Source organism: Hypanus sabinus, chromosome 10 (assembly GCF_030144855.1).
Source record: "Hypanus sabinus isolate sHypSab1 chromosome 10, sHypSab1.hap1, whole genome shotgun sequence".
Classification (NCBI taxonomy): domain Eukaryota; kingdom Metazoa; phylum Chordata; class Chondrichthyes; order Myliobatiformes; family Dasyatidae; genus Hypanus; species Hypanus sabinus.
This window is the reverse complement of record NC_082715.1, coordinates 129,423,410-129,448,068: the sequence shown is the minus strand read 5'-3', so window position 1 is coordinate 129,448,068 and position 24,659 is coordinate 129,423,410. Positions and strand designations below refer to the sequence as shown.

The 24,659-nt window shown below is 40.0% G+C and overlaps 1 protein-coding gene and 1 non-coding gene across 2 annotated transcripts in view; both read right to left on the bottom strand.

Moving 5' to 3' along the window:
• slc22a16 (solute carrier family 22 member 16) overlaps positions 1 to 24,659 on the bottom strand; it is a gene marked incomplete at its 5' end in the record, with an annotated part of 63,245 nt that overhangs the window by 12,038 nt on the left and 26,548 nt on the right. The window contains one exon of the mRNA XM_059981301.1: positions 6,224 to 6,351. Coding sequence (XP_059837284.1) covers positions 6,224 to 6,351 — 128 coding nt within the window. The remainder of the gene's footprint in view (positions 1 to 6,223; positions 6,352 to 24,659) is intronic.
• LOC132401422 (U6 spliceosomal RNA) lies at positions 15,366 to 15,472 on the bottom strand. The gene has a single exon (XR_009514577.1). It is a non-coding gene; the product is annotated as a U6 spliceosomal RNA (small nuclear RNA).

Here is a 24,659-nt window from a genome sequence, read left to right as displayed (position 1 = left end):
ATGCTCATAGGTCTTGTCTCTAAGAATCGACTGCAATAATTTGCCCACCACTGAAGTAAGACTCACTGATCTATAATTACCAGGATTATTCCTACTTCCTTTCTTAAACAAAGGAATAATAATTGCCACCCTCCAATCAGCTGGTACTACTTCTGTGGCCAGTGAGGACAAAGATCATTGCCAAAGTCACAGTAATCTCTTCACTTGTTTCCCATAGTAACCTGTGGTACATCCTGTCTGGCAAATCTGGGTTTATCTATCCTAACATTTTTCAAAAGTTCCAGCACGTTCTCTTTCTTGACGTTAACATGTTCAAGCATATCAGCCTGTTTACATCAAAGTCCTCACAAACATCAAAGTCCCTCTCTAAGAAAAGTAAAGGTGGAGGGAGTATGTTTCATGGTGAACAATGCTTGGTGCGATCCAGGTAGCGCACACACCCTCAAATCTTTTTGCTCCCTGGATCTGGAGAACCTTATGCTGCTATGTCGACCTTTCTGGCTGCCTAGAAAATTCATGTCTATTATTATTACAGCTGTGTACATCCCACCACAGGCCAATACCAACCTGGCTGTCAATGAACTTTGTGAAACCATTAACATCCATGAAACCACACATCCAGAGGCTTATTCATCATCACTGGAGACTCTAACCACAGCTTCCCCAAAGTTCTATCAACACATCGAGGTGAGCACACGGGGAGAAAGCGTACTCGACCATTGCTATTCTCCCTTCCGCAACACCTATGTAGCAATTCTGTTTGGAATTCTGTTTCTGTTTCCTCTGTTTGGAAAGTCTGACTATTCCTCCATCTTGCTCCTACCCATCTACAGGGAGGAACTGAAACAGGAAGTGGCCATAGTGAAAACTATCCACTGCTGGTCTAACCAATCCGACACACTGTTACAAGACTACTTTGTTTGTGCCATCTGGGAAGTATTTCGAGCTGAAAACCTCTCCACATACACAGAGGTGGACACAAGCTTCATTCGGAAGTGCACTGGAGGCATTGCTCCTCAAAAATCGGTCTGGGTCTACCCAAACCAGAAGCTTTGGATACATAGTTCACTGCGTGTTGCTCTCAGCGTAAGGGATAAAGCCTTCGCCTCCAAAGACCAACAGGAGCTCAAGAGATGCCACTATGATTTACGTAGAGCCATCAAGCTAGCAAAACGGCAACACAGGGACAAAATCCAGTCACAACTCTGTGACAATGACATGCATAGCGTACAGCAAGGACTGCACACTATTGCAGAATTCAGGAGGAAACGCAGCAGTACAGCCAACATTACCACCTCGCTCCTGGATGAGCTCACTGCTTTTTTTTTAATGCTTGATAGGACTGAACCCTGGAGGAAAGCTGCTGACGAGACCTGCTCCTTGGTCATCTCCGAGGCTGAGGTATGTAGAACATTCCCATATGTCAACAGTCACAAGACAGTGGGACCAGATGGCATCCCAGGGCGCATCCTCAAAGTGTGTGCTGAACAGTTGGCTGGTGTGTTTACAGATATTTTTATTTTCTCCCTCTCCCAGTGTGTAGTGCCCTCCTGTTTCAAATCATCCATCATTGTCCCTGTACCTAAGAAAACCAAGGTAGCATGTCTGAACGATTGGCGCCCTGTCGCACTCACCTACATTATAAGCTGAGATGCTGGTTAAAGACTACATCTGCAGTCTGCTTCCACCCACACTGGACCCCCTCCAATTCACCTACTGATGGAACCTGTCTACCAATGATGTCATAGCCACTGCACTACACACTGTCCTCACTACCTGGAGATGAAGGATGCATATGTACCTGGACTACAGTTCAGCATTCAACACCATAATTCCCTCCAGACTTGATGGGAGGCTTAGAGACCTTGGCCTACAGCCCACCTTGTGCAGCTAGATCAGGGGTGGGCAAACTTTTTGACTTGTGGGCCACAAAGGGTTCTAAAATTTGACAGGGGGGCCGGACCAGGAGCAGATGGACGGAGTGTTTTGGTAATACACTTCATAAGAGAAAATATCATGGGATATGTAGAAAACATGTGCTTTAATTTCAATTGAAAATGAACAAATGCATTACAACAAAATATCTGTCTTTGAAGTCCCATGGTATTTAGCTATTTATTGAAATGACTTTTAAAACACTGAAAATTAAATGAATAAAATAGCTTTTTTTAATAGTAATAGTTATTATTTTAAAGCACTGAAAATTCTGTTATCCTTCAAGATATTATCATCATCACTCTCCTCCTCACTGTCTTTATTTCCAAAACGGTAGGAGATGCAGGTCTACTTGTCCTGCTCCTTCTTATTCAATTGTCCCCTGTGCCAAAACTCAACAACAACCAGCAAAAGAACAGAACAGTGACAGCCAGTATGCGGAGCGCGTTATTTGATCTGGAGCGCATTTTTTATTTTGAGACCGTACGTGCACCTGCGCACTACTCATGTCCATCACTTAACAGAAATGGCATGTAACATGTAAGGCTTATTGAAAAAAATATTTTCAAATGCAATTTTTTTTTACATAACACAACGAAGAAACTTATTTTTAATTTCAGTGGGAACAGTGTTGTTGGTCTCCCTTTTTAGCCAGCGCATCAAAGTCTGGGTTTAGTTTTGTTGTGGCGATTCTCAGGATGGATCTGAGGTGTTGGTCAGTTAACTTGGATCTGTGGCTGGCTTTGTTGATGTTCATGATGCTGAACGCCTGTTCACACAAATAGGTCGAGCCGAACAAAGAGTAAAGCGCAAATGTGGAGTAATACGCTGCACCTCAACAAAGGTCAATGTATATAGAGTGCGTCATCTATTGGGAAAACGCCAGAATTGCGGGGAAAAAACGTTAACAAGGTTTATTAATATAATTTCATCAAGTTCTGCGGGCCGGATTAAAAAGCTTAACGGGCCGCATATGGCCCCCGGGCCATAGTTTGCCCATGCCTGAGCTAGATCCTAGACTTCCCATCGGATTGCCAACAAGTGGTAAGGATGGGCTCCCTCACCTCTGCCCCTCAACGCAGGTGCCCCCCATGGTTGTGTTCTGAGTCCCCTTCTCTACTTCCTTTACACCCACGACTGTACTGTCACACACAGCTCCAATTCACAGATGACATGACACCCACGACTGTACTGTCACACACAGCTCCAATTCACAGATGACAGGACTTTGATCGGCCTTATTTCTAGTGGTGACGAGACAGGCTACAGAGGAGAGGTTGACACCCTGACACAGTGGTGCCAGGATAACAACCTCTCCCTCAATTTCCAAAAAACAACAGAGCTGATCATGGGTTACAGGAGGAACGGAGACAGGCTCGTCCCAATCAACCTCAATGGGTCTGCAATTGAAAGGGCAAGTAGTTTCAAGTTCCTCAGTACACACATCTCCTGGATTGTACACACCGGCTTTTTGGCAAAAAAATAAAAATGCAACAATGTTTCTTTCACCTCAGGCAACTGAAGATGTTTGGCATAGGCCCCCAAACCCTCAAAACCTACAGGGGCACCATTGAGAGCATCCTGACTGGCTGTATCACCACTTGGTACAGGAACTGCATCAACCTTGATCGCTGGGCACTGCAAAGAGTGGTATGGACAGCCCAGCACATCTGTGGATAGGAACTTCCCTCCACTGAGGACACTTACAGCAGCAGGTGCAGACAGAAGGCCTGGAAGATCATCAGGGCACCAGTCACCCCAACCTTAAATTATTTCAGCTGCTACAGCAGCATTAAAGCCAGGGCCTACCACATTTCAATGGCTTTCTCAAACTATTTCTTATCTGAGTTTGGAAAAAATTAGAAGCACTATTTTTGACTCATCAATTAAATTTGAAGAAACTTGGAGACCGTTTATTCGACATTTTCATATGAATTAATTTGGCCTTTTCCAGACCTTCTTTCTGCTTATTCATGTTCAGGTATGGAGTTCCGGAGTTCTTTGACACTATCATATACTTGTAAACTGTTATTATTGCCCATGTTAGTTTAGTTTAGTGTTTTATTTTTCTTAATATATACTTTTTTTTTCACATATTTTCAAATTTTTTTTTCTTTTTTAATGGTTATTTTTGTTTTTTTTTCATATAATCATATGGACGATTGATTAAGGTATTTTCTTCTGTTGATGTTTAGTAGGATATTGTTATCTTATTATCAATGTGATTTCAAGTCTATTGTATTCATAATTTACTTATTATTATGTTTTTTTTTGTGTATATATGAAAATCAATAAAAAGATTGAAAAAGAAAGAAAGAAAGCCAGGGCCAACAGGCTACGGGACAGCTTCTTTCCACGAGCTATCAGATGTATAAATTCACATGTCTGTACATTGCAGCGGTGTCATAACACAAAGATTTTTACTCCCTCATGTTGTGGGATGGATGTAAGATTTAAATAAATTCTAAATTCTCTTACTGGTGAATACTGAAGTGAAGTATTCATTGAAAACCTTCCTCATCTTCTTTGACTCCAGGTAGATGATTCCTATATTAGTCCTACCTTCACTCTTGCCATCCTCCTGTTCTTCACTTATGCCTGGTGGTTTTCCTTACTCCTGCTTGCCAAGGCCTTTTTGTGCCCCCTTCTAGCTTTCCTAAGCCCATTCTTCACCTTGTTCCTGGTTATCCTGTAAGTCTCCAGAGCTCTGCCTGATCCTTGCTACCTAAATCTTAAGTAAGCTTCTTTTTCCCTCTTGACAAGATGTTCTACATCTCTTGTCAACCATGTCTTCATCCTACCATTCTTTCCCTGCCTCAATGGGACAAACCTATCCAGAACCCCATGCAAGTGCCCCCAAACAACATCCATGGTGCATTTTCCTGAGTATTAGTTCCCAATTTCTGCCCTGCCTATTGGTATTATAACTCCCCTTCCCTTAATTAAATACTTTCCCATTCTTTCTGCTCCTCTATTTGTCCAAAACAGAGTTGGAGTTTCATGCAGGTAGGATGAATGTGGTCTGATGCCCTCCCTGGTTTCATGAATCAGTGAGACCAGAGTTCGAGGCTTAGTGTTCAGGGGTCCTGTCATCAGTGAGTCCAGAATTTGAGGTTTGTTGTTCGGTAATTGGCAGGTCCTGGGCTCAAGGCCAAGGACCAAGGATCGAATTGGAAATCCAGAAACTGAGGCCCAATGGTCAAAGCCTTGGATCTGCAAGTCCTCCAGGGTAGTCTAAGGCCCGATGTCTGCATTTCCAAGTTCAAATCTGAGTCCACTGGATGCTGGAGGCCGAAGAAGACAGTCTGATTGGGATTTAGAGGACTGTGTATGTGCATGGGTGGAGGGAGCAATGAAGCGCCTTTGTTGTGGTTGTTTTGGTGCTTCATATGTCCTGTTTTGTTGTGTTCTGTGTTGTACTGGCCAGCATTCAGGGCATGCTACGTTGGTACTGGAACATGTGGGCTTACTTGTGGGCTGCCTCTAGTGGTTGTTGGTTGTTAATACAAAAAGAACATTTCACTGTTTCCATGTACAAGTGACTCACAAACTTGAATCCTGAAATCCTATCTTAACATCCCTTTGCTTAGCATTACAAATGGACTATTTACTGCATATTCTATCTATTTTCCCTATTTAAAAAGCAATAAGATAAAGTACTTTCCAAAGGCCTTAGGTACATATTTTTTATACTTTTTTTAAAAAATGAGAGTCAGAAGATCTGCTGATCACCGAACAACAAGCCTCAGACTCTGGACTCACTGATGATGTGATTCTTTTGCACACTGAAATAATTTAATGTATTGCACTGTACTGCCGCTGAAAGAGAAAACAAATTCTCTGACATTTGTGAGTGACGATAAACCTGATTTGATATGGTTCTCTATTGTGAACTGAGAGTGAGAAGGGGGACGAAGCGGGAAGCAGAAGAGAGACATTCTGTAAAGATCAATTGATCAATAAACCAGTTGCTTGGAATCAAATGATCATGTCTGGTGTCTCAGGACTAGGTGTGTCTACACTCATGCCACTCCACCTTCACCATTCCAACATCCTTTGTTCCTGCCAGATTTACAAATTCGTTCTCCGCTCCACATTGACAAATACAGTACTGTGCAAAACGGCACTCTAGCTATATGAGCGTGAGTAAGACGTTTGCACAGTATTGTAGAAAATTTTGTATGTGAAACTTACTCAAAATTGATCTATCATTAATTTTAGGCTAATAAAAAAACAGACACATTTGAAATCCAGAGTAGCTTTCGAGGAAAATAAAATTGAGTGTTACCTGAGGAATGACCATGCTGAGAACACAGGTAATGCCAGTCAGGAAGAGGGATGGTGCCAATGTATTTCTTCTTCCCAGTCTGTCCATCACAATACAGGCAACAATATAGGAAGGAATTTCCACTGCACCTATTAATGGAACAGTGTTTTAAATAGCGCATTAGATACATGAATACAAAGATAGTTAAAAATAGAAATTACTTAAAATGATGCACTAATTTCATTTCAAAAGACAAATTTTCCCTCTCCCCCACCATCTTGATCTGCCACTTCCACAAGTACATGACACTCTGAGATAGATTGTTCATTGTGGGAAGACTCAGGGCCCTATGGAACACAGAGAATCACAGACAAATACCCATGTCAAGTGATTGCTTAGTTTTAAAATATAGTTATATTAATTCATCAGCTATGTTCAAGTAAATATTTTACTGCTAAAATATATTTGGGTATTAAGGATAAAAAGTAATTTGTTATATGCCAAAAGAAATAATCTTTGTGTATACTTGTGTACTTTTTAAAGTTCTCAAGGTAGCTGTAAAGTTAAAATGCAATTCTGATTAAGGATATACATCAGTTCTGGAACAGTTATTACCTCTCAACCAAAGGGATAACTTCACTCGGCCCATCATTGAAATGTTCCCACAACCAATGGGCTCACTTTCAAGGGGGCTTCATAGTATGTAGATATTGCTTGTTTATTTATTAATCTATTGATTTATTCATTCATTCATTCATTCATTCTTTTTGTAATTGCACAGTCTGTAGTGTTTTGCACACACTCGGTTGTACATTAGTTGGTGCTGTCTTTCATTATGGTAATTGGATTTATTGAGTATTCCCGCAAGAAAATTAATCTCAGGGCTGTATATGGTGAAATAAATGTACTTCGATAATAAATTTACTTTGACTTTGACCAAGACGTAAGCAACCTTCTTTACACATGTTGTCTCATAAGCTACATATTTCAATTATTTTGTTGAAGGCATCTTGATTGCTTAAGTAAGCAAGGCCATTCCAATCACATGACATTTGTAAGAAAAGCATACAATGAAAGAGAATTTTGTTGCATATGTTCAGAACTAAGTCTGAATTACAAATCTGTACTAACTGTTTTTTCCAAGCTTGTATTGATTCCACAATTAGAGTTCAGTGCCTTGTTTACTTTGTGCATTCATAAACATTCAAACTACTTCTCTGAAACTAAACTTTCCAGAGACTGTTTCCATCCATAAGAGGGGTTTCCACAGGCTGGAAAAGAAAAGAAAGCTTTGTATTGCTCTGAGATCAGGAACCTGACCTCAGAGCGATTTTCAACAAGGGCCTGATTATACTTATTTCTATTTTGGATTGGAGCTGCCAGAGTTTATTCTTCGCTGGAAAAGGTAGAAAATGGTACGCAGACATTAAAAGGGCACACAGATAACTAGGATGAAGACATATGTTGAAGAAAGAGTGTACGCATGGCATGTTCAGAAGTACATTTTATCATCAACAAATCCTGCATTCCCTCCCCCCACAATTGTCAGCTTCCTGTGACATCATGGAGCTGAATCCAAACTGACCAACCACGCAAATACTATCACAGAAAGAGTTACTCTATAGCTAGGTACTCTATAGTGGGAGACTCTCCCCCGACTCTCAAAGCTGGGTACTAGATCAGTCAGGAGCATTATGAAATACTCTCCTTTTGTTTGGATGAGTGCAACTAGAACTCTCAAAACACTCAACACCATTCAAGACAAAGGGGTTCATTCAACTGCTATCACAAACTAAATGTTGGACTCAGCAGATAAGGCAGCATCTATGGAAAGGAATAAACTGTCAATGTTTTGGGCCGAGTCTCTTCATCACGACTGGAAAGGGAAAAGAAGCCAGAATGTGGAGGAGGGTGGAGGGGAAGGAGTACAAGTGAAGTCAGTTGAGGGAGAAGGTGAGTGGATAGGTGGGGTATGGGGGATGAAGTGAGAAGCGACCAAGTGAACTTGAGGGCAGGACAGAAGCTGTTGAAAATGTTGATGAACTTGACAAGCTCCAGTGAAGTCATCAATGTGGCACCAAAAGAATTGGGGACATTATCAATGAAGGATCATTCAGCTGGTACCTCATCCACCATAGTAGACATTTGTACCAGCACACACTGGCTCTGGTGTCTGCCATTTACAAATGCACCCTCACCCAACAAGCCTGCAACCTCTACCATCAAGAACAACAAGGCCAACGTGCATGGGACTTGACTAACTGCTGGCCATTCTCTTCAACTTCACACCATCCTGGAAGAATATTAATGGTCATTCATTGCTGCTGGGTTTAAATCCTGGGACTTCCTACCCAACAACATCTTTGGAAGGACTTCAGTGGGGAAAAGTGGCAAAGGCAATTAGAGTTGGGCAATCGATGCTGGCCTTGCAAGCGAATCCAGGTCATAAAATAGTTAAAAGAAAGTCTTCGGAAGGGCTTGGCAGAAGATGTGTACGAAAGGGGTGCTTTCTCAGAAATATGCAGAAATTATTTTGAGTTAGTTGCTGTTGAGTACATACAATGCCAGTTGCTCAAACAACCTGGAATTAATATAAAGAAACCCCTCGCTTCAGCAATCATATCAAAGTAAAGCTACCCAACCCTGCTACATATTGAGATCATTCATTTGTTCGTTATGTGCTGTGTCATATGACGTGGGTGATCATGGTCTTTCCATGACTAAGACTGTTCTTGGCAAATTTTTCTAGAGAAATGATTTGTCATTGCCTTCTTCTGGGCAGTGACTTTACAAGACGGGTGACCCCAGCCATTATCAATCCTCTTCAGAGATTGTATAACTAGAGCTTGTGATATGCACCAGCTGCTCAGACGACCATCCACCACCTGCTCCCATAGCTTCATGTGGCCCTCATTGGGGTGGGGGGAGGTGGTTAAGCAGGTGCTACACCTTGCCCAAGGGTGACCTGCAAGCTAGCAGAGGGAAGGAGTACCTTACAAGACCTTTGGTAGAGACATATCTCCACCCCGCCACCCCCATCAAGTAGAAAGGGAAAATAATTTTGGCTGTTGAAGCAGGGAAGAGCACATGGTTTGCCCAGCCACTGAAGTCAACCAATTTGGCTTAATTTACTGCTTTCTATTTTATTCAGAAATATCTGACTTTTGTCTTCTACCCACATGACTGACCAATATAATTTCTGATGATCTTATGCTTACTAAATTTATCTATTGCTACATCTTCCCTTCTGGAGGCTGGCCAGATCTTGAGTTCAACCTCAATCTTCAGCCAAACTCAGCTCCCTTGCTCATAAATTCCTTTCATCAGTTACTCTTTGACTAAAGGTCACCCTGCAAGCAAGCAGTACAGGTAACCAACACGCCAACATTATTCAACACGATACAGGAATGCCACATCAGACCAACACCAGCATGGCCTCTGTGTTAGATAGACCCAGTGAAGACACTCTTACCACCATCAGAATGTTACAAATTCAGGCCCACTCTAAGACAAACCAGGTTGACAAACATGAATAGCAGTGAAAGTCGTGAACTATTAAATATGTTATCTTTCAGGTGAGATATTAAACTGATTAAGTATTCAGGTGTTTGCAAACAGTGATTAAAGAAAGTGGCCAGTGGATGCAATATAGGCTGAGGGAGAGGCAGCAGAAGATAGTAATTTCTTTTCCAGATGTTTGTAGTAGATTTACCCTTCTGAGCCACCCATCACCAAACCCACCTACCTGGGCTACTAATAAGACTTCACACCTTTTCGATATAGGGTATCATTTCAAAGTTTGCATGTGACATAAAGAAATTGAACAGATTTGCCAGTTAGGAGGAAAGTTAGGATCAGCTCATTAGCAAAATAATGGGAGGTGGTGTGACCATTACTATCAAGCAGCGGTTGTTTGTCTCCAGATGTCACTTAGTTAGGAATACCGAATCCCAGTATTGTGGAGGCACTGATTAGCCTTGGCATAACTTTTGATCAAGTTTAACACTAGGGAAACCGAGTAAAATTGAAATCAAAGGGAATCTGGGGGAAAACTCTACCAACACAAAGCAAGGTGGCCATGAATCTTGAAAGCTGACCACATTAGCCCAAGCATTTTGCTGCAGGAATTGTTTGGGGAAGTCTCTTATCTCTCCTGTGTTGAAAATCCTGATCTTTGCAGAAATAGCTTTTCTATACACAATCTGTACCGGTTCAACAGGGTGGCTCACCCATACCAATTCTTTTTTTTTAAATTAGTTTTTTTTTTATACATTTTCTACATCGCTACAGATTAAAAAAAACCCAGATCAAAATGAAGAACATTGATACAGTGCAAAAATAAACATACAATAATAATATGGAACAAAAAAAGATAATTGAGAAAGCACCAAAATTGAAGACATGTAAAATTAGTATCCTCCCCAAGCAACAAAAAAAAGAACTCCAGACCAACCACAACACAATATAGAGAATATAAATCAGGACAATCAAACCCCCCAAAACTGTAAATACACTTAGCAACAGAAGATATCAATGCCTACTACCAAAAAAAAGGAGCTGAAAGCAAGGGACCGGGAAAAAAACCTTAGTTAAGAGGAAGGTTATGAAAGTACTCAACAAAATGTCCCCAGGCCTTATGGAACTTTATATCCGAATTAAGAACTGAATAATGAATTTTTTACAAGGTCTAAGCAGGCCATAATATCGTTAAACCATTGAGCATGCGTGGGCGGGGCAACATCTCTCCATCTAAGGAGCATTAAACGTCTAGCCAGGAGAGAAGCAAAAGATAATATTCGACACTTAGTCGAACTCAGACGTAAATCTGTCTCACCCCAGAAACCGAACAAAGCAATTAAAGGGTTAGGTTCCAGGTGGTGATTCAGAATATACGATAACGTTATGGAGACATCTTTCCAAAATTTCTCTAAGCTAGGACAAAACCAGTACATATGAATGAGCGAGGCCTCGCCCCTTTTGCATTTATCACAAAGCAGACTAATGTTAGGGTAAAATCGAGATAATTTAGATTTAGACATATGGGCTCCATGAACAATCTTAAACTGTAAAAGGCAATGGCGAGCACAAAGAGAAGTTGAATTAACCGATTTGAGAATCGAGTCCCAAGTCTCATCAGATAAGGAGGTATTTAAATCATGCTCCCATGCCATTTTAATTTTATCCACAGGGGCACGTCTAAAGGCTGCTAATTTATCACGAATAAATGATATTAACCTAGTGGATTAATAAAAAGAAATAAATCCATAACATTTTTCTCAGGCATTTCAGGGAAGTTAGGAATTAAAGGATTAATAAAGTGTCTAATTTGGAGATAACTAAAAAAATGAGCATTGGGCAGATTGAACTTAGCAGAGAGTTGTTGAAAAGATGTGAAGCGATTATCAATAAAAAGATCTTCAAAATGTCTAATGCCCTTCCTATACCAATCATGGAATGCTGAATCATACGTAGTAGGTAAAAAAAAAGGTGATTATTTAAGCTAGGGCTAGAAAAGGAAAAACCATGGAAACCATAAAATTTCCTAAACTGAGCCCATATACGCAAAGTGTGTCTAACAAGAGGATTAACTATTAATCTGGACAAACTACGAGGGAGTACAGAGCCAAGAAGTGCAGTGATAGATAAATCTTTAGTGGAGCTCAACTCCATTGCCACCCAATTAGGGCACTCGGGTTGGCCATGGAAAAACGACCAAAAGGTAGCACAACGTATATTGGCTGCCCAATAATATAAACGAAAGTTAGGTAAAGCCATGCCACCCTCTTTTTTAGATTTTTGGAGATAAACTTTATTAATTCTAGAGCGCTTATTCTTCCACAGATATGACAAAATGATAGAGTCTAAGGAATCAAAAAAAGATTTAGGAATAAAAATTGGGATTGATTGAAATAAATATAAAAGTTTAGGGAGAACAAACATTTTAACAACATTAATACGACCTACCAAAGACATAGATAGAGGTGACCAATGTAACAGACTCTGTTTTATAGTATATGAATGATTGGCAAAGATTTCACGAAAAAGATCTTTAAACTTCCTTGTGACTGTAATCCCAAGATAAGTAAATTGATTATGAACTACTTTAAAAGGGAGATCACGGAATGTTAATTCTTGTGCTTCTTTATTAATTGGGAAAAGTTCACTCTTATGTAAATTAAGTTTATAGCCAGAGATCTGGCTAAACTGATCAAGAAGTGAAAACATTGGAGGTAAGGATGTAGACGGATTTGAAAGGAAAAGTAGTAAGTCATCAGCATAAAGAGAAACTTTAAGCTCAACATCCCCTCTTCAAATCCCGGTCAATTCAGGACAATTTTGAAATGCTATCGCCAAAGGTTCTATAGCCAAATCAAAGAGAAAGGGACTTAAAGGGCATCCCTGACAGGTGCCACATTTGAGGTTAAATAACTGGGATTTCTGAAAATTAGTCAAAACAGAGGCAGTGGGACACAGATACAACAATTTGATCCAAGAGATAAAACTTTGACCGAGGTCAAATTTTTCTAAAACTGCAAAAAGGTAGTTCCACTCTATATGATCGAATGCTTTCTCCGCATCAAAGGAAATAACACATTCAGGAGTCCCAGTTGGAGGTGAATATAAAATGTTAAATAAACGCCAAATGTTAAAAAAAGGAAGATGGTTTTTAATAAAACCAGTTTGATCCTCAGAAATAAAAGAGGGAATAACAGATTCTAATCTATAAGCCAAAGCTTTGGCCAAGATTTTAACATCCACATTAAGCAAAGAAATCGGCCTATACGAGGAACACTCTGTTGGGTCTTTACCCTTTTTTAATAAAAGAATAATAGATGCCTCATTAAAAGAGGGTGACAATTTACCATAATTAAACGAATCAGATAATACTAAGAATAACTGAGGAGAAAGAAGTGAAGAGAATGATTTATAGAATTCTACAGGGAACCCATCAGGTCCAGGAGATTTCCCTGAAGACAATGCAGAAATTGCAAAAGATATTTCTTCTGATGATATAGGCACATTAAGTTTAGCTTTAAAATCAGATGAAAGCGAAGGAATATTCAGATTATTTAAAAAATGATCAACAGAGATATTCTCATTCAGAGATTCAGAGGAATAAAGTCGAGAATAAAAATTTTTAAGTGTGTCATTGATTTCTAAGTGATCCGCTGTAAAGTCTCCATTCTCCTTCCGGATCTTTGTAATATGTTGTTTGGCTTTGGAACGCCTCAGCTGATTGGCTAGAAATTTATCAGATTTGTCACCATGAATATAAAAGTGACTCTTACTTTCAAGAAGTTGGCGTTTGACAGGTTGAGTAGACAGAAGATTAAATTTAGTTTGAAGTTCTACACGCTTCTTGTATAATTCAGGATTCTTAGTTTGAGCATACAGTTGATTCAATTCTTTAATCTGATTAATGAGGTCTAATCGATCTGCACAGGACTTTCTATTAAGATTTGCTGTATAGGAGATTATTTGATCCCTCAAATATGCTTTCATGGCATCCCAGACAATCTGGGATGACACTTCAGATGATGTATTGATGTTAAAATAAAAGGTTATCTGATCCTTAAATAGTTTTAGAAAATCATCACCCGATAATAAAGTCGAATCAAACTGCCAGTGTTTATTCCTCTGAGGGAGACCAGGAAAGTTTAAAGACAGAGTAGTTGGGGCATGGTCAGAAATCAGTATACTCTGATAATCACAAGAATAGACAAATGGAATAAGTTGATTATCGAGTAAGAAGTAGTCAATTCTAGTAAGGGTATGGTGAACATGTGAAAAAAAATAATCTCTCTCAGTAGGATGAAGGGAACGCCATATATCAGAAATACCATAATTAGAGAGAAACGATTGAATAGCTAAGGCAGATTTAGTAGCAGATCTAGTAACAGAGGACAATCGATCCAAATTAGGATCTAACCGACAATTGAAATCGCCACCCAGTATGAGAGTATGAGTTTAAGTCTGGTAGTGAGGAGAAAAAAACGTTCAAAAAAATTAACATCATCAAAATTGGGGGCATACAGGTTTGCTAGTACAACTTTAGTATTATATAATTTTGCAGAAACAATAATAAAATGGCCATTTGTATCAGATATCTTATTATGGAGTTCAAAAGGAATATTTGAGTTAATAAGGATGGAGACCCCCCCCCCCCCAAGCTTTGGCGGCAAAGGATGAATGAAAATGCTGACCCGCCCACTTTGACAAAAGCCAAGAATTATCAAAACTACGAATATGTGTTTCTTGAAGGAAAGCAATGTCAGCTTTGAGTTGTTTAATATGTAAGAAGACCTTCCTTCTTTTAACAGGGTGATTCAATCCCTTTACATTCCAGCTCACAAGTTTAAGTGTATTAACCATTATCAATTGTTAGTGCATAGAAGGCAGCAGGCATATAAAAAATCAAGCAGTACAATAACAGTCTGGGAGCAAAAATGTAAACATAGATCCGTAGAATCAAAACAGAGACATGTCCTGAATAACAAAGGAAAGCAAAAGAAACAGCGAGTAGTGTTGGAACTGGAGAATCCACCCCACCCTCGCAACTCAAAACTAGACAGCTACCTAAAAAAGCAGCTAGCTCTACCAAAAAAATTAACCCAAGTATGACTTCCAGTTCTGTGTCGTTAACAACAGTTCCGTATAAATACTATAGCAAATACTAACTAGTTTATGCACTAGAAAACATAGTTACAGATAGGAACAACTTCAACAGAAGTATAAAACTTAATACAAAGAAAATCAAAAGAAAACCAAAACTAAACCACCCGCAAAAGATTATAAAAGATTAAAAGAAAAAAGGGAGGGAGAAAAGGGGGAAATTATAGATTCGAGGAGAGTACTTATCAACCATTCACAGGAAAAAAAAGCAAAACTTAAACTGTGAATCAACCAACAGGGAGGCCTTCAATAAAAACTCCAAACCTCCAAAACAAGTTAAAGTCAATTGTAGATCTCTATAGATGAAGTTATACAAAAATAAAACAGATTACACAAGTACAATCTAAACGTCCGCAGGGAAACATTAAACTCAGATTATCTATTTAGAAAAAACGCACCGTCCAGGGAGAGATTGACTACAGCCCTTATAAGAGTTTCAATAGATAATGTCTGAATTATTCAAGTAAAGTCTGAGTCCAGAAAAAAGTTTAAAAATATGGAACGCTTCACGAATTTGCGTATCATCCTTGCACAGGGGCCATGCTAATCTTCTCTGTATCGTTTCAATTTTAGTATATGTGCTGCCGAAGCAAACACCACCCATAGCAATTCTATTACAATTTTAACAGTCAATTAAATAATAGCCTAGCCATTAGCATGGTTTCTGAGGGAAGAATAACATAATGCAAATCAAATACTACATGCTGAAGGCAGTTATAGTTTCATTCAGAATCAGATTTAATGTCACCGGCATATGTCATGAAATTTGTTGTTATGCAGCTGCAGTACATTGTAATGCAGAATAAAAACTGTAAATTACAGTAAATATATATATTTACAAAGTTAAAGTAAATAAATAGTGCAAAAAGAAAAGAAAAATAGTGAGGCAGGATTCATGGATTCAATGTCCATTCAGAAATCAGATGGCAGAGGGGAAGAAGCTATTTCTGAATTGAGTGTGTGTCTTCAGGCTCCTGTACCTCCTTCCTGATGGTAGTAATGGGAATAGGATATGCCCTGGAGGATGGGGGTCCTTTATGATAAATGCTACCTTTTTAAGGCATTGCTCCATGTTTCTGTTGACAGAGTTCTAACATTTGTGAGTGAGACTCAGATCTATTGATAGGTTCTTTTTTGTACCACGTGTCCCTGTGTGGATTACAGCGTAATAAGATTTGTGGAGGAGACCAATTGAGGGAGACACATACTGCTGAAAGTATTTGAAGCGTAACATTAGAAGAGCAGTTACGTATGTTCTGTTCTTAGCTAGACTGGAATACAATATGACCATTCGCAGGCAGATGGTGGGTAATGGACAAATAGCAAGTTGTTGATGCATCAGGACACATGGAGATAAATTATCAAACTGAGTAAGCTTCAAATGTTCAATACTTTATTAGCAATAAGACTGATGCCAGGTAAAGACTCAGGCTGTCAGAGGGATCTTGACAAAATTGAAGCTTTCTTGCTACAATGGCATGGTACTGTAGTGGTTAACACAATGCTTTACAGAACCAGTGGCCTGGGTTCAATTCCCACTGCTGTCTGTAAGGCAAACGTACATTCTCTCCATGACCGTGTGGGTTTTCTTTGGGTGCTCCAGTTTTCTCCCACAGTCCAAAGATGCACCAGTTGGTAGGTTAACTGGTCATTTTAAATTGTCCCATGATTAGGCTCGGGTTAAATTGGGGTTTGCTGGGCTTGAAGCACTAGAGGGGCCTATTCTGCATGTTATCTCAATTTAAAAAACTGCCTTCCATTTCAAAACACATTACCTTTCATAGCTATGCAGTCAAAGAGGGAAGAAGCTCAGATGAAAAATTATCTATTCAGGCAAAACCTAGAATGAACACTCTTAATAGTGTTATCCATCTTTCTTTATTCATGCTTTAAATTTGGAAACAAACATCTGGCAAATTCTCTAATCCATCCTCAAATGAAATTATTGTTTATACTGAAAGGTAAGGGTGATCAATTAACATTCTGCTTAGATAAATACGAGTTGACAGTTTTTAATTACTGCCAGTTTAGTCACATAATTAAACAAATGGCTTTGCTTTCACAACAGAGACAGAAATTATAGTAGAAGAGTTGTTCAAATTATAAACAGTTTTCTAGTAATGCAAAAATCTTTAAACTGTTAAATAAAATTTAACATCTAGAAAGCTTTTGAGAATGATGCCTAGCAAGTAGTGAACAGTATAATCAAATGGTGGCTAATGACTCAAGACAGTTTCTCGAGGAACGTCTGTGTAACTCAGGTGAAATCCCACACAGTGGTTTTGAATTCTAATACCTTCCTGACGAGATAAAGAGTTGGATGAGTAATGAACTGCTGTAATGAACAAACAGATGGTCCACTTCCTTGTAATGAAGTGAATAATCACAGCAATAAAGCTATGTCATATTAGCCAATTAGAACCTCTTTCAATAAAAACTAGAGAATTGATTAGACATCTTTGTACTATGCCAACGTTCCAACTCTGCACTAATGCATAATTTTTTTTAAAAATTGATGGAATAACAGTGGAATACATCCACAAAAGGTACTCTCCTAGTTGATGTGGGCAATAGGTACTTCTTTCCCATAACGATTTCAGGAACGTTTAGCCATACAAGTTTACAATTCCTGGTTCTTTGGCGAGTCTTTTGTTTGACAGAGATGCCATGCACAATAAACCAAGGAAATCTGTCAGCATCAACCTCTTTTCCTTAACATTAGACCATGTTTAGAAAGGTCCTTGGACTAAAGGTTTTTTTAAAGATTGGCTTCATATGTACATATAAATATCAAAGTATACAGTAAATGTGTCATTTAGGTCAAGTCAAACCAGCGAGGATTGTGCTGAGCAGCCCACAAGTATCACCATGCTTCTGGTGCCAACACAGCATGCCCACAGCTCACTATCTCTAACTGTACGTCTTGGGACTGTGGGAGGAAACCCACACAGTCACAGGGAGAACGTAGACTTCTAATACGCAGTGGCAGCAACTGAACCAATCAGTGATGTAGTGACCTTTACACTACCTAATAAGAAACCCACATCATCTAAAAAATTAAGTAGAATGTGGAAAATTTAGTTAGCCAAGTCATACAGCATGGAAACGGGCCTTTCAGCCCATCTGGTCTAAGTTAACCAAGATGCCCATATACTCTTGACCCATCTGCCTACATATGGGCCCAATTTCCTCAAAACTTTTCCTAACCATTTACCTGGTAAATGGTTTTAAATGTTGTTATTATACCTACCTCAACTAGTTTCTCTGGCAGCTTATTCCATATACTCACTATCCCCTATGTGACAACATTGCCCCTCAGGTCCCTTTTAGATCTTTCGCCTCTTACTTTAAACTGATTGCCTGTAGGTTTTGGTTGTTATTCCCTGGGGAAAATGTAAAGTGACAGATACATAGTTCCATATTTTTCCTTCCAAGATTATGCTTGCTAAAAATGGCTCAGTTTGCAAAAAGGAATTTAGCTTAACATCAACGGATCGTCTTAGATGCCAAGTGTGACAAATTATCAGTATCAGTGGCACAAAGTGAGATCAGCAGTGTTATTGCAGGATATTTTTGTGACAGTGTTTTGAGTAGGGAAAAAAATAAGGAAATATATTCAATGCACTCTATGCATGATGGAACCATTCAGTGAATCTCTTCAGTTATTGAATCTACAAATGTTTACAGGTTTTCCTAACAGTAAGCATAATGAGTCTGAAGAATATCTTTCATTGTATTCTGTATTCTTCATCCAAGACGAATTGTGCTTTTGATTATGATGTTTCCAAATCAGATTTCTCAATCTGGTTAATATGATCTATGGACACCATTAGCTTCTTCACATTTTCTTAAACTATATTCTGGTTATTTCATGAAATTTCTCAGATTCCAATGCATGTAGCTTAGTAGCATTTAGCTTTCACAACAGAAAGTCAAGATAAACACTAAGAGCCACTTACCACCTACCATAAATTTCTAGGACATGTACTGTGGAAAAGAGAAGCTCGAACATCTTGCAGTGATTGATGGAGGAAAAATTTGCGGTTGACAGCGCATGACATTCATGAGTTATATCAAGGCAAGAGTTTGGAAGAGCTTATTAGAACTTCTCCAATTAAAGATAGATAGAAGATCATGTTCACTTAAGTGATATGACATGGCACATGGTAATGCTGATAAACGGTATAATCAAAACCATTGACGCAGCTGGTTTAGGAACATTCCAAAGAGACTGACATTGGCTTGAACTTTTTCTGTGGGTTTTCTGGCATTAGCTGACTAGCAATCTCCATAGCCTGTTTTGAGAAGTTCTAAAAGATTTATTCAATAGCACACTTCTGTTTTAAGAGTAGCAGGCATTACTGGTTGAATTTCTCGCACTACCAGCTCAAGTTCTCACAGTTCTGATCTTTGGAAACAGCCGTTATATGGCCATGTTATAATACAAGCAGCAAACTGCCTACATGTTTGGGTCCTGTTGATCAGAAATAAACCCGTAAGACCTTAAGATATAGGAGCAGAATTAGGCCTTTTTGGTGCATGGTCAGCTCTGTTGTTTCAGCATGGCTGACCAATTTTTCCTCTCACCCCAATCCCCTGCCTCTCCCCATATCCCTTCATGCCCAAACTCATCTTAAATGTAACCAATGACCTGGCCTCCACAACCGCCTGTGGCAACGCATTCCACAGATTCATCGCTCTCTGGCTAAGTAATTCCACCTCATCTCACTTCCAAAAGGACATCCCTCTATTCTGAGGCTGTGTCCTCTGGTGCTGGACTCTCCAACCATACGAAACATCCCCTCCACGTTCACTCTGTCGAGATCTTTCAACATTTGATAGATTTCAGTAAGGTCACCCCTCATTGAAACAGGTACTCCATGTACTGCAGTAAGTCAGTGGCAGAATCTTGCTGGGGAAGTAGAGGGCAGCTGAAACTGCATGCAGGACACTTCCTCACGTGAAGATAGCAGAATCTACCCCATTCTTCTATTACCCATCAAGTTCGATTTCCATTTTACCCAATGTCAGATCTGTTCTCATCCAATTAAACAATTTTTAGTTTAGAATAATCCATGCCATTTTCATAAGCTATCATGAAGGGGACCAGGATGGCAATGCTTGGTTGTTGGCAGGTAGGGTTAATACCCGACTTTCAGGAGCACTTGTGAGTTATGATCCGGCTGGACTTAGTCCTTAAACTGCTGGAGATCAGTGTGGAAAGATCAGGTGCTGTTTTCTCCCGATAGGGATTAGTTTTTAGTTCCAAGTGCTCCTGTCACGTTTCGTCACCCTGCAACTTTACCCTTCAATCTCTCTGAATTATGGAGGACAGCAGGTGTATAAATGTCTCTCTCCAGCGGATTTCATCATGATCATCAGGACTCCAGCATTTCTACTATTTTTTAATGTTTCTTAATTGTACATATGATTTTTTAATGTTCTATCACTGAGCAGCAGTGAACCGCCTGATCGGCCTATCAGAGTTCTCTTGGGGAACTAGTCGACTTGATCAGCATTTCTGATCTGGCTATTTTTCACGATTGCACTTAATTTAAAAAAAGGCCGAAGGGCCTAAATTGCACTGTATCTCAATACACAAAAATATTAAAATAAAGAGCCTCTTTATCATTACACTCTTTGTGTCTTATGCATAGAACATTGAACATCACCGCTCCCTGATCTTTAGCATTATCATGGAAAAGGATAGAATCAAAGAGGACAGGAAAATTTTTAATTGGGGAAGGGCAAATTATGAGGCCATAAAGCTAGAACTTGTGGGTGTGAATTGGGATGATGTTTTTGCAGGGAAATGTACTATGGACATGTGGTCAATGTTTAGGGATATCTTGCAGGATGTTAGGGATAAATTTGTCCCAGTGAGGAAGATAAGGAATGGTAGGGTGAAGGAACCATGGGTGACAAGTGAAGTGGAAAATCTAGTCAGGTGGAAGAAGGCAGCATACATGAGGTTTAGGAAGCAAGGATCAGATGGGTCTATTGAGGAATATAGGGTAGCAAGAAAGGAGCTTAATAAGGGGCTGAGAACAGCAAGAAGGGGTCATGAGAAAGCCTTGTCGAGTAGGGCAAAGGAAAACCCCAAGGCATTCTTCAATTATGTGAAGAACAAAAGGATGACAGGAGTAAAGATAGGACCGATTAGAGATAAAAATGGGAAGATGTGCCTGGAGGCTGTGGAAGTGAGCGAGGTCCTCAATGAATACTTCTCTTCAGTATTCACCAATGAGAGGGAACGTGATGATGGTGAGGACAATATGAGTGAGGTTGATGTTCTGGAGCATGTTGATATTAAGGGAGAGGAGGTGTTGGGAGTTGTTAAAATACATTAGGATGGATAAGTTCCCAGGGCCTGACGGAATATTCCCCGGGGCCTGACGGAATATTCCCCAGGCTGCTCCGTGAGGCGAGGGAAGAGACTGCTGAGCCTCTGGCTAGGATCTTTAAGTCCTCGTTGTCCACAGAAATGGTACCGGAGGATTGGAGGGAGGCGAATGTTGTTCCCTTGTTCAAAAAAGGTAGTAGGGATAGTCCGGGTAGTGAGCCTTACGTCTGCGGTGGGAAAGCTGTTGGAAAAGATTCTTAGAGATAGGATCTATGGGCATTTACAGAATCATGGTCTGATCAGGGACAGTCAGCATGGCTTTGTGAAGGGCAGATCGTGCCTAACAAGCCTGATAGAGTTCTTTGAGGAGGTGACCAGGCATATAGATGAGGGTAGTGCAGTGGATGTGATCTACATGGATTTTAGTAAGGCATTTGACAAGATTCCACACGGTAGGCTTATTCAGAAAGTCAGAAGGCATGGGATCCAGGGAAGTTTGGCCAGGTGGATTCAGAATTGGCTTGCCTGTAGAAGGCAGAGGGTTGTGGTGGAGGGAGTACATTCAGATTGGAGGGTTGTGACTAGTGGTGTCCCACAAGGATCTGTTCTGGGACTTTACTTTTCGTGATTTTTATTAACAGCCTGGATGTGGGGGTATAAGGGTGGGTTGGCAAGTTTGTAGACAACACAAAGGTTGGTGGTATTGTAGATAGTGTAGAGGATTGACGAAGATTGCAGAGAGACATTGATAGGATGCAGAAGTGGGCTGAACAGTGGCAGATGGAGTTCAACCCAGAGAAGTGTGAGGTGGTACACTTTGGAAGGACAAACTCCAAGGTAGAGTACAAAGTAAATGGCAGGATACTTGGTAGTGTGGAGGAGCAGAGGGATCTGGGGGTACATGTCCACAGATCCCTGAAAGTTGCCTCACAGGTAGATTGGATAGTTAAGAAAGCTTATGGGGTGTTAGCTTTCATAAGTCGAGGGATAGAGTTTAAGAGACGCAATGTAATGATGCAGCTCTATAAAACTCTAGTTAGGCCACACTTGGAGTACTGTGTCCAGTTCTGGTCGCCTCACTATAGGAAGGATGTGGAAGCATTGGAAAGGGTACAGAGGAGATTTACCAGGATGCTGCCTGGTTTAGAGAGTATGGATTATGATCAGAGATTAAGGGAGCTAGGGCTTTACTCTTTGGAGAGGAGGAGGATGAGAGGAGACATGATAGAGGTGTACAAGGTATTAAGAGGAATAGACAGAGTGGACAGCCAGCACCTCTTCCCCAGGGCACCACTGCTCAGTGCAAGAGGACATGGCTTTAAGTTAAGGGGAGGGAAGTTCAAGGGGGATATTAGAGGAAGGTTTTTCACTCATAGAGTGGTTGGTGCGTGGAATGCACTGCCTGAGGCAGTGGTGGAGGCGGACACACTATTGAAGTTTAAGAGACTACTAGACAAGTATATGGAGGAATTTAAGGTGGGTGGGGGGTTATATGTGAGGTAAGGTTTGAGGGTCAGCACAACATTGTGGGCCAAAGGGCCTGTAATGTGCTGTACTATTCTATGTTCTATGTAATTACAGGCACTTGGGCCCACAATGATATGCCAACATAGCCTAACCCAAAATCAATTATTCCCTTCCCTCCCATGTAGCCCGCCATTTTTCTTTCATCCATGTGTTTATAGTCAATAGAAGTTCTTTAGGATGCTCAGTTTGTGAGTCACTTGACAAAGGATTGCCAATATATTTGTCTTCACAGGTAAGAGAGTGCAAAGATCTCTTCTACCAATGTAATCAAAGACAGATGCTCCTGTAACAGATGTGAAGACAAAATCATACAGGTTTTGCTACTGCACAAAAGGCCAACTACAAACCTAGCCGATAGCTATGCTGTTCAGGATTTAGTAAGCTTGTTTAGTAGTTGGTCTACCAGGACAATTTCTGATGTACACTGAAGTCCACATCCACAATACATTCAGTGCAGGTAGTGGTTTCAGTGTTTTTTCCAGGTGTTACTCAACGTTCTTCAGCTGAACAAGGACAACTGATTTATTTACTTATTTATTGAGATACTTAATGGAATAGGCCCCTCTGGCCCTTAGAGCTGTGCCACCCAGCAATAACCCGATTTAATCCTAGCCTAATAACAGGACAATTTACAATCACCAATAAGCCTATCAACCCGGACATCTTTGGACTGTGGGAGGAGACCAGATCATACAGCGGAAACCCACGCGGTCACAGGGAGAACACACATACTCCTTACAGAGTGCGGTGGGAACTGAACCCAGGTCACTGGTACCATAAACGTGTAATGCTAACTACTACTTGATAGTTAAATAGGAAACAAGATAGATTATTTACATGGTATTTATGATGGTGTGATTTTATTTTCACCCTAGCTTATCATGGGACAATTAACAATAGTCGATTAACCTACCAATTGGTACATCTTTGGACTGTGGGAGGAAGCTACGCAGTCCCGGGCAGAACGTACAAACTCCTTACAGGCAGCAGCGGGAATTGAACCCAAGTTACAGACTGAGGTTTTTTTGCCATGTTTGAGCTGAATATGAAATTTCTTGTGTCTATAGTTGATATTAATTCAAGTCATCAGCTAACATTACCACTGCAGCAACAGCATGCTATCTTTAAAGAATAGCAGAGAACCGGGTAGGTAGTTACAATAATTGAGCTGTACCATGATCAACATGACCATTTAATGAAGGTTCATTTAATTGAATTTAAATATCCCAGTTGCCCTCATGGGATTGAAAAATATTTCAGGAACCATAGTCCAAGCTCTTGGATATTAAGTAAATGAAACAAACAGCAATAATTAAGTCAGTATCACCAGCACTTTCTCAAGGCTTACTATGGATGGACAATCAATACAGAATTCACCAATGATGTCCAGATTTAGAGAAAAGAAATAAAAAGCTACTAATTTTTTTCCTCCAAGATGTAAATGCCAAATACTATAAGGCACAGTTTTAAGATGAGAGTCGGAAAGTTGAAAGTAGATTTACGAGGCTCCTGGAGTGTCTTTACTTGCCTTGGCAGCTCATGGCCATGGACTCACTTTTGGGTTGGATGTGAAGAATTTCTCACTCAGGGCCAATAAAGTATTTAATATTATTAATGCTCTGTGTGTTAATTGATTGCTTTTTGCATGATTTGTTTTTTTTTCCAGATGTCTGATCTAGTGTGGGGCTTTTCTTTAAACAGGTTCTATGGTAATCTGGGAAATTATAGGCCGGTAAGCTTGACATTGGTAGTAGGTAAATTATTGGAAGGAGTACTAAGCGATAGGATCTACAAGTATCTGGATAAACAGGGACTTATTAGGGAGAGTCAACACAGCTTTGTGCATGGTAGGTCATGTTTAACAAATCTATTAAGAGTTTTTAGAGGAGATTACCAGGAAAGTGGATGAAGGGA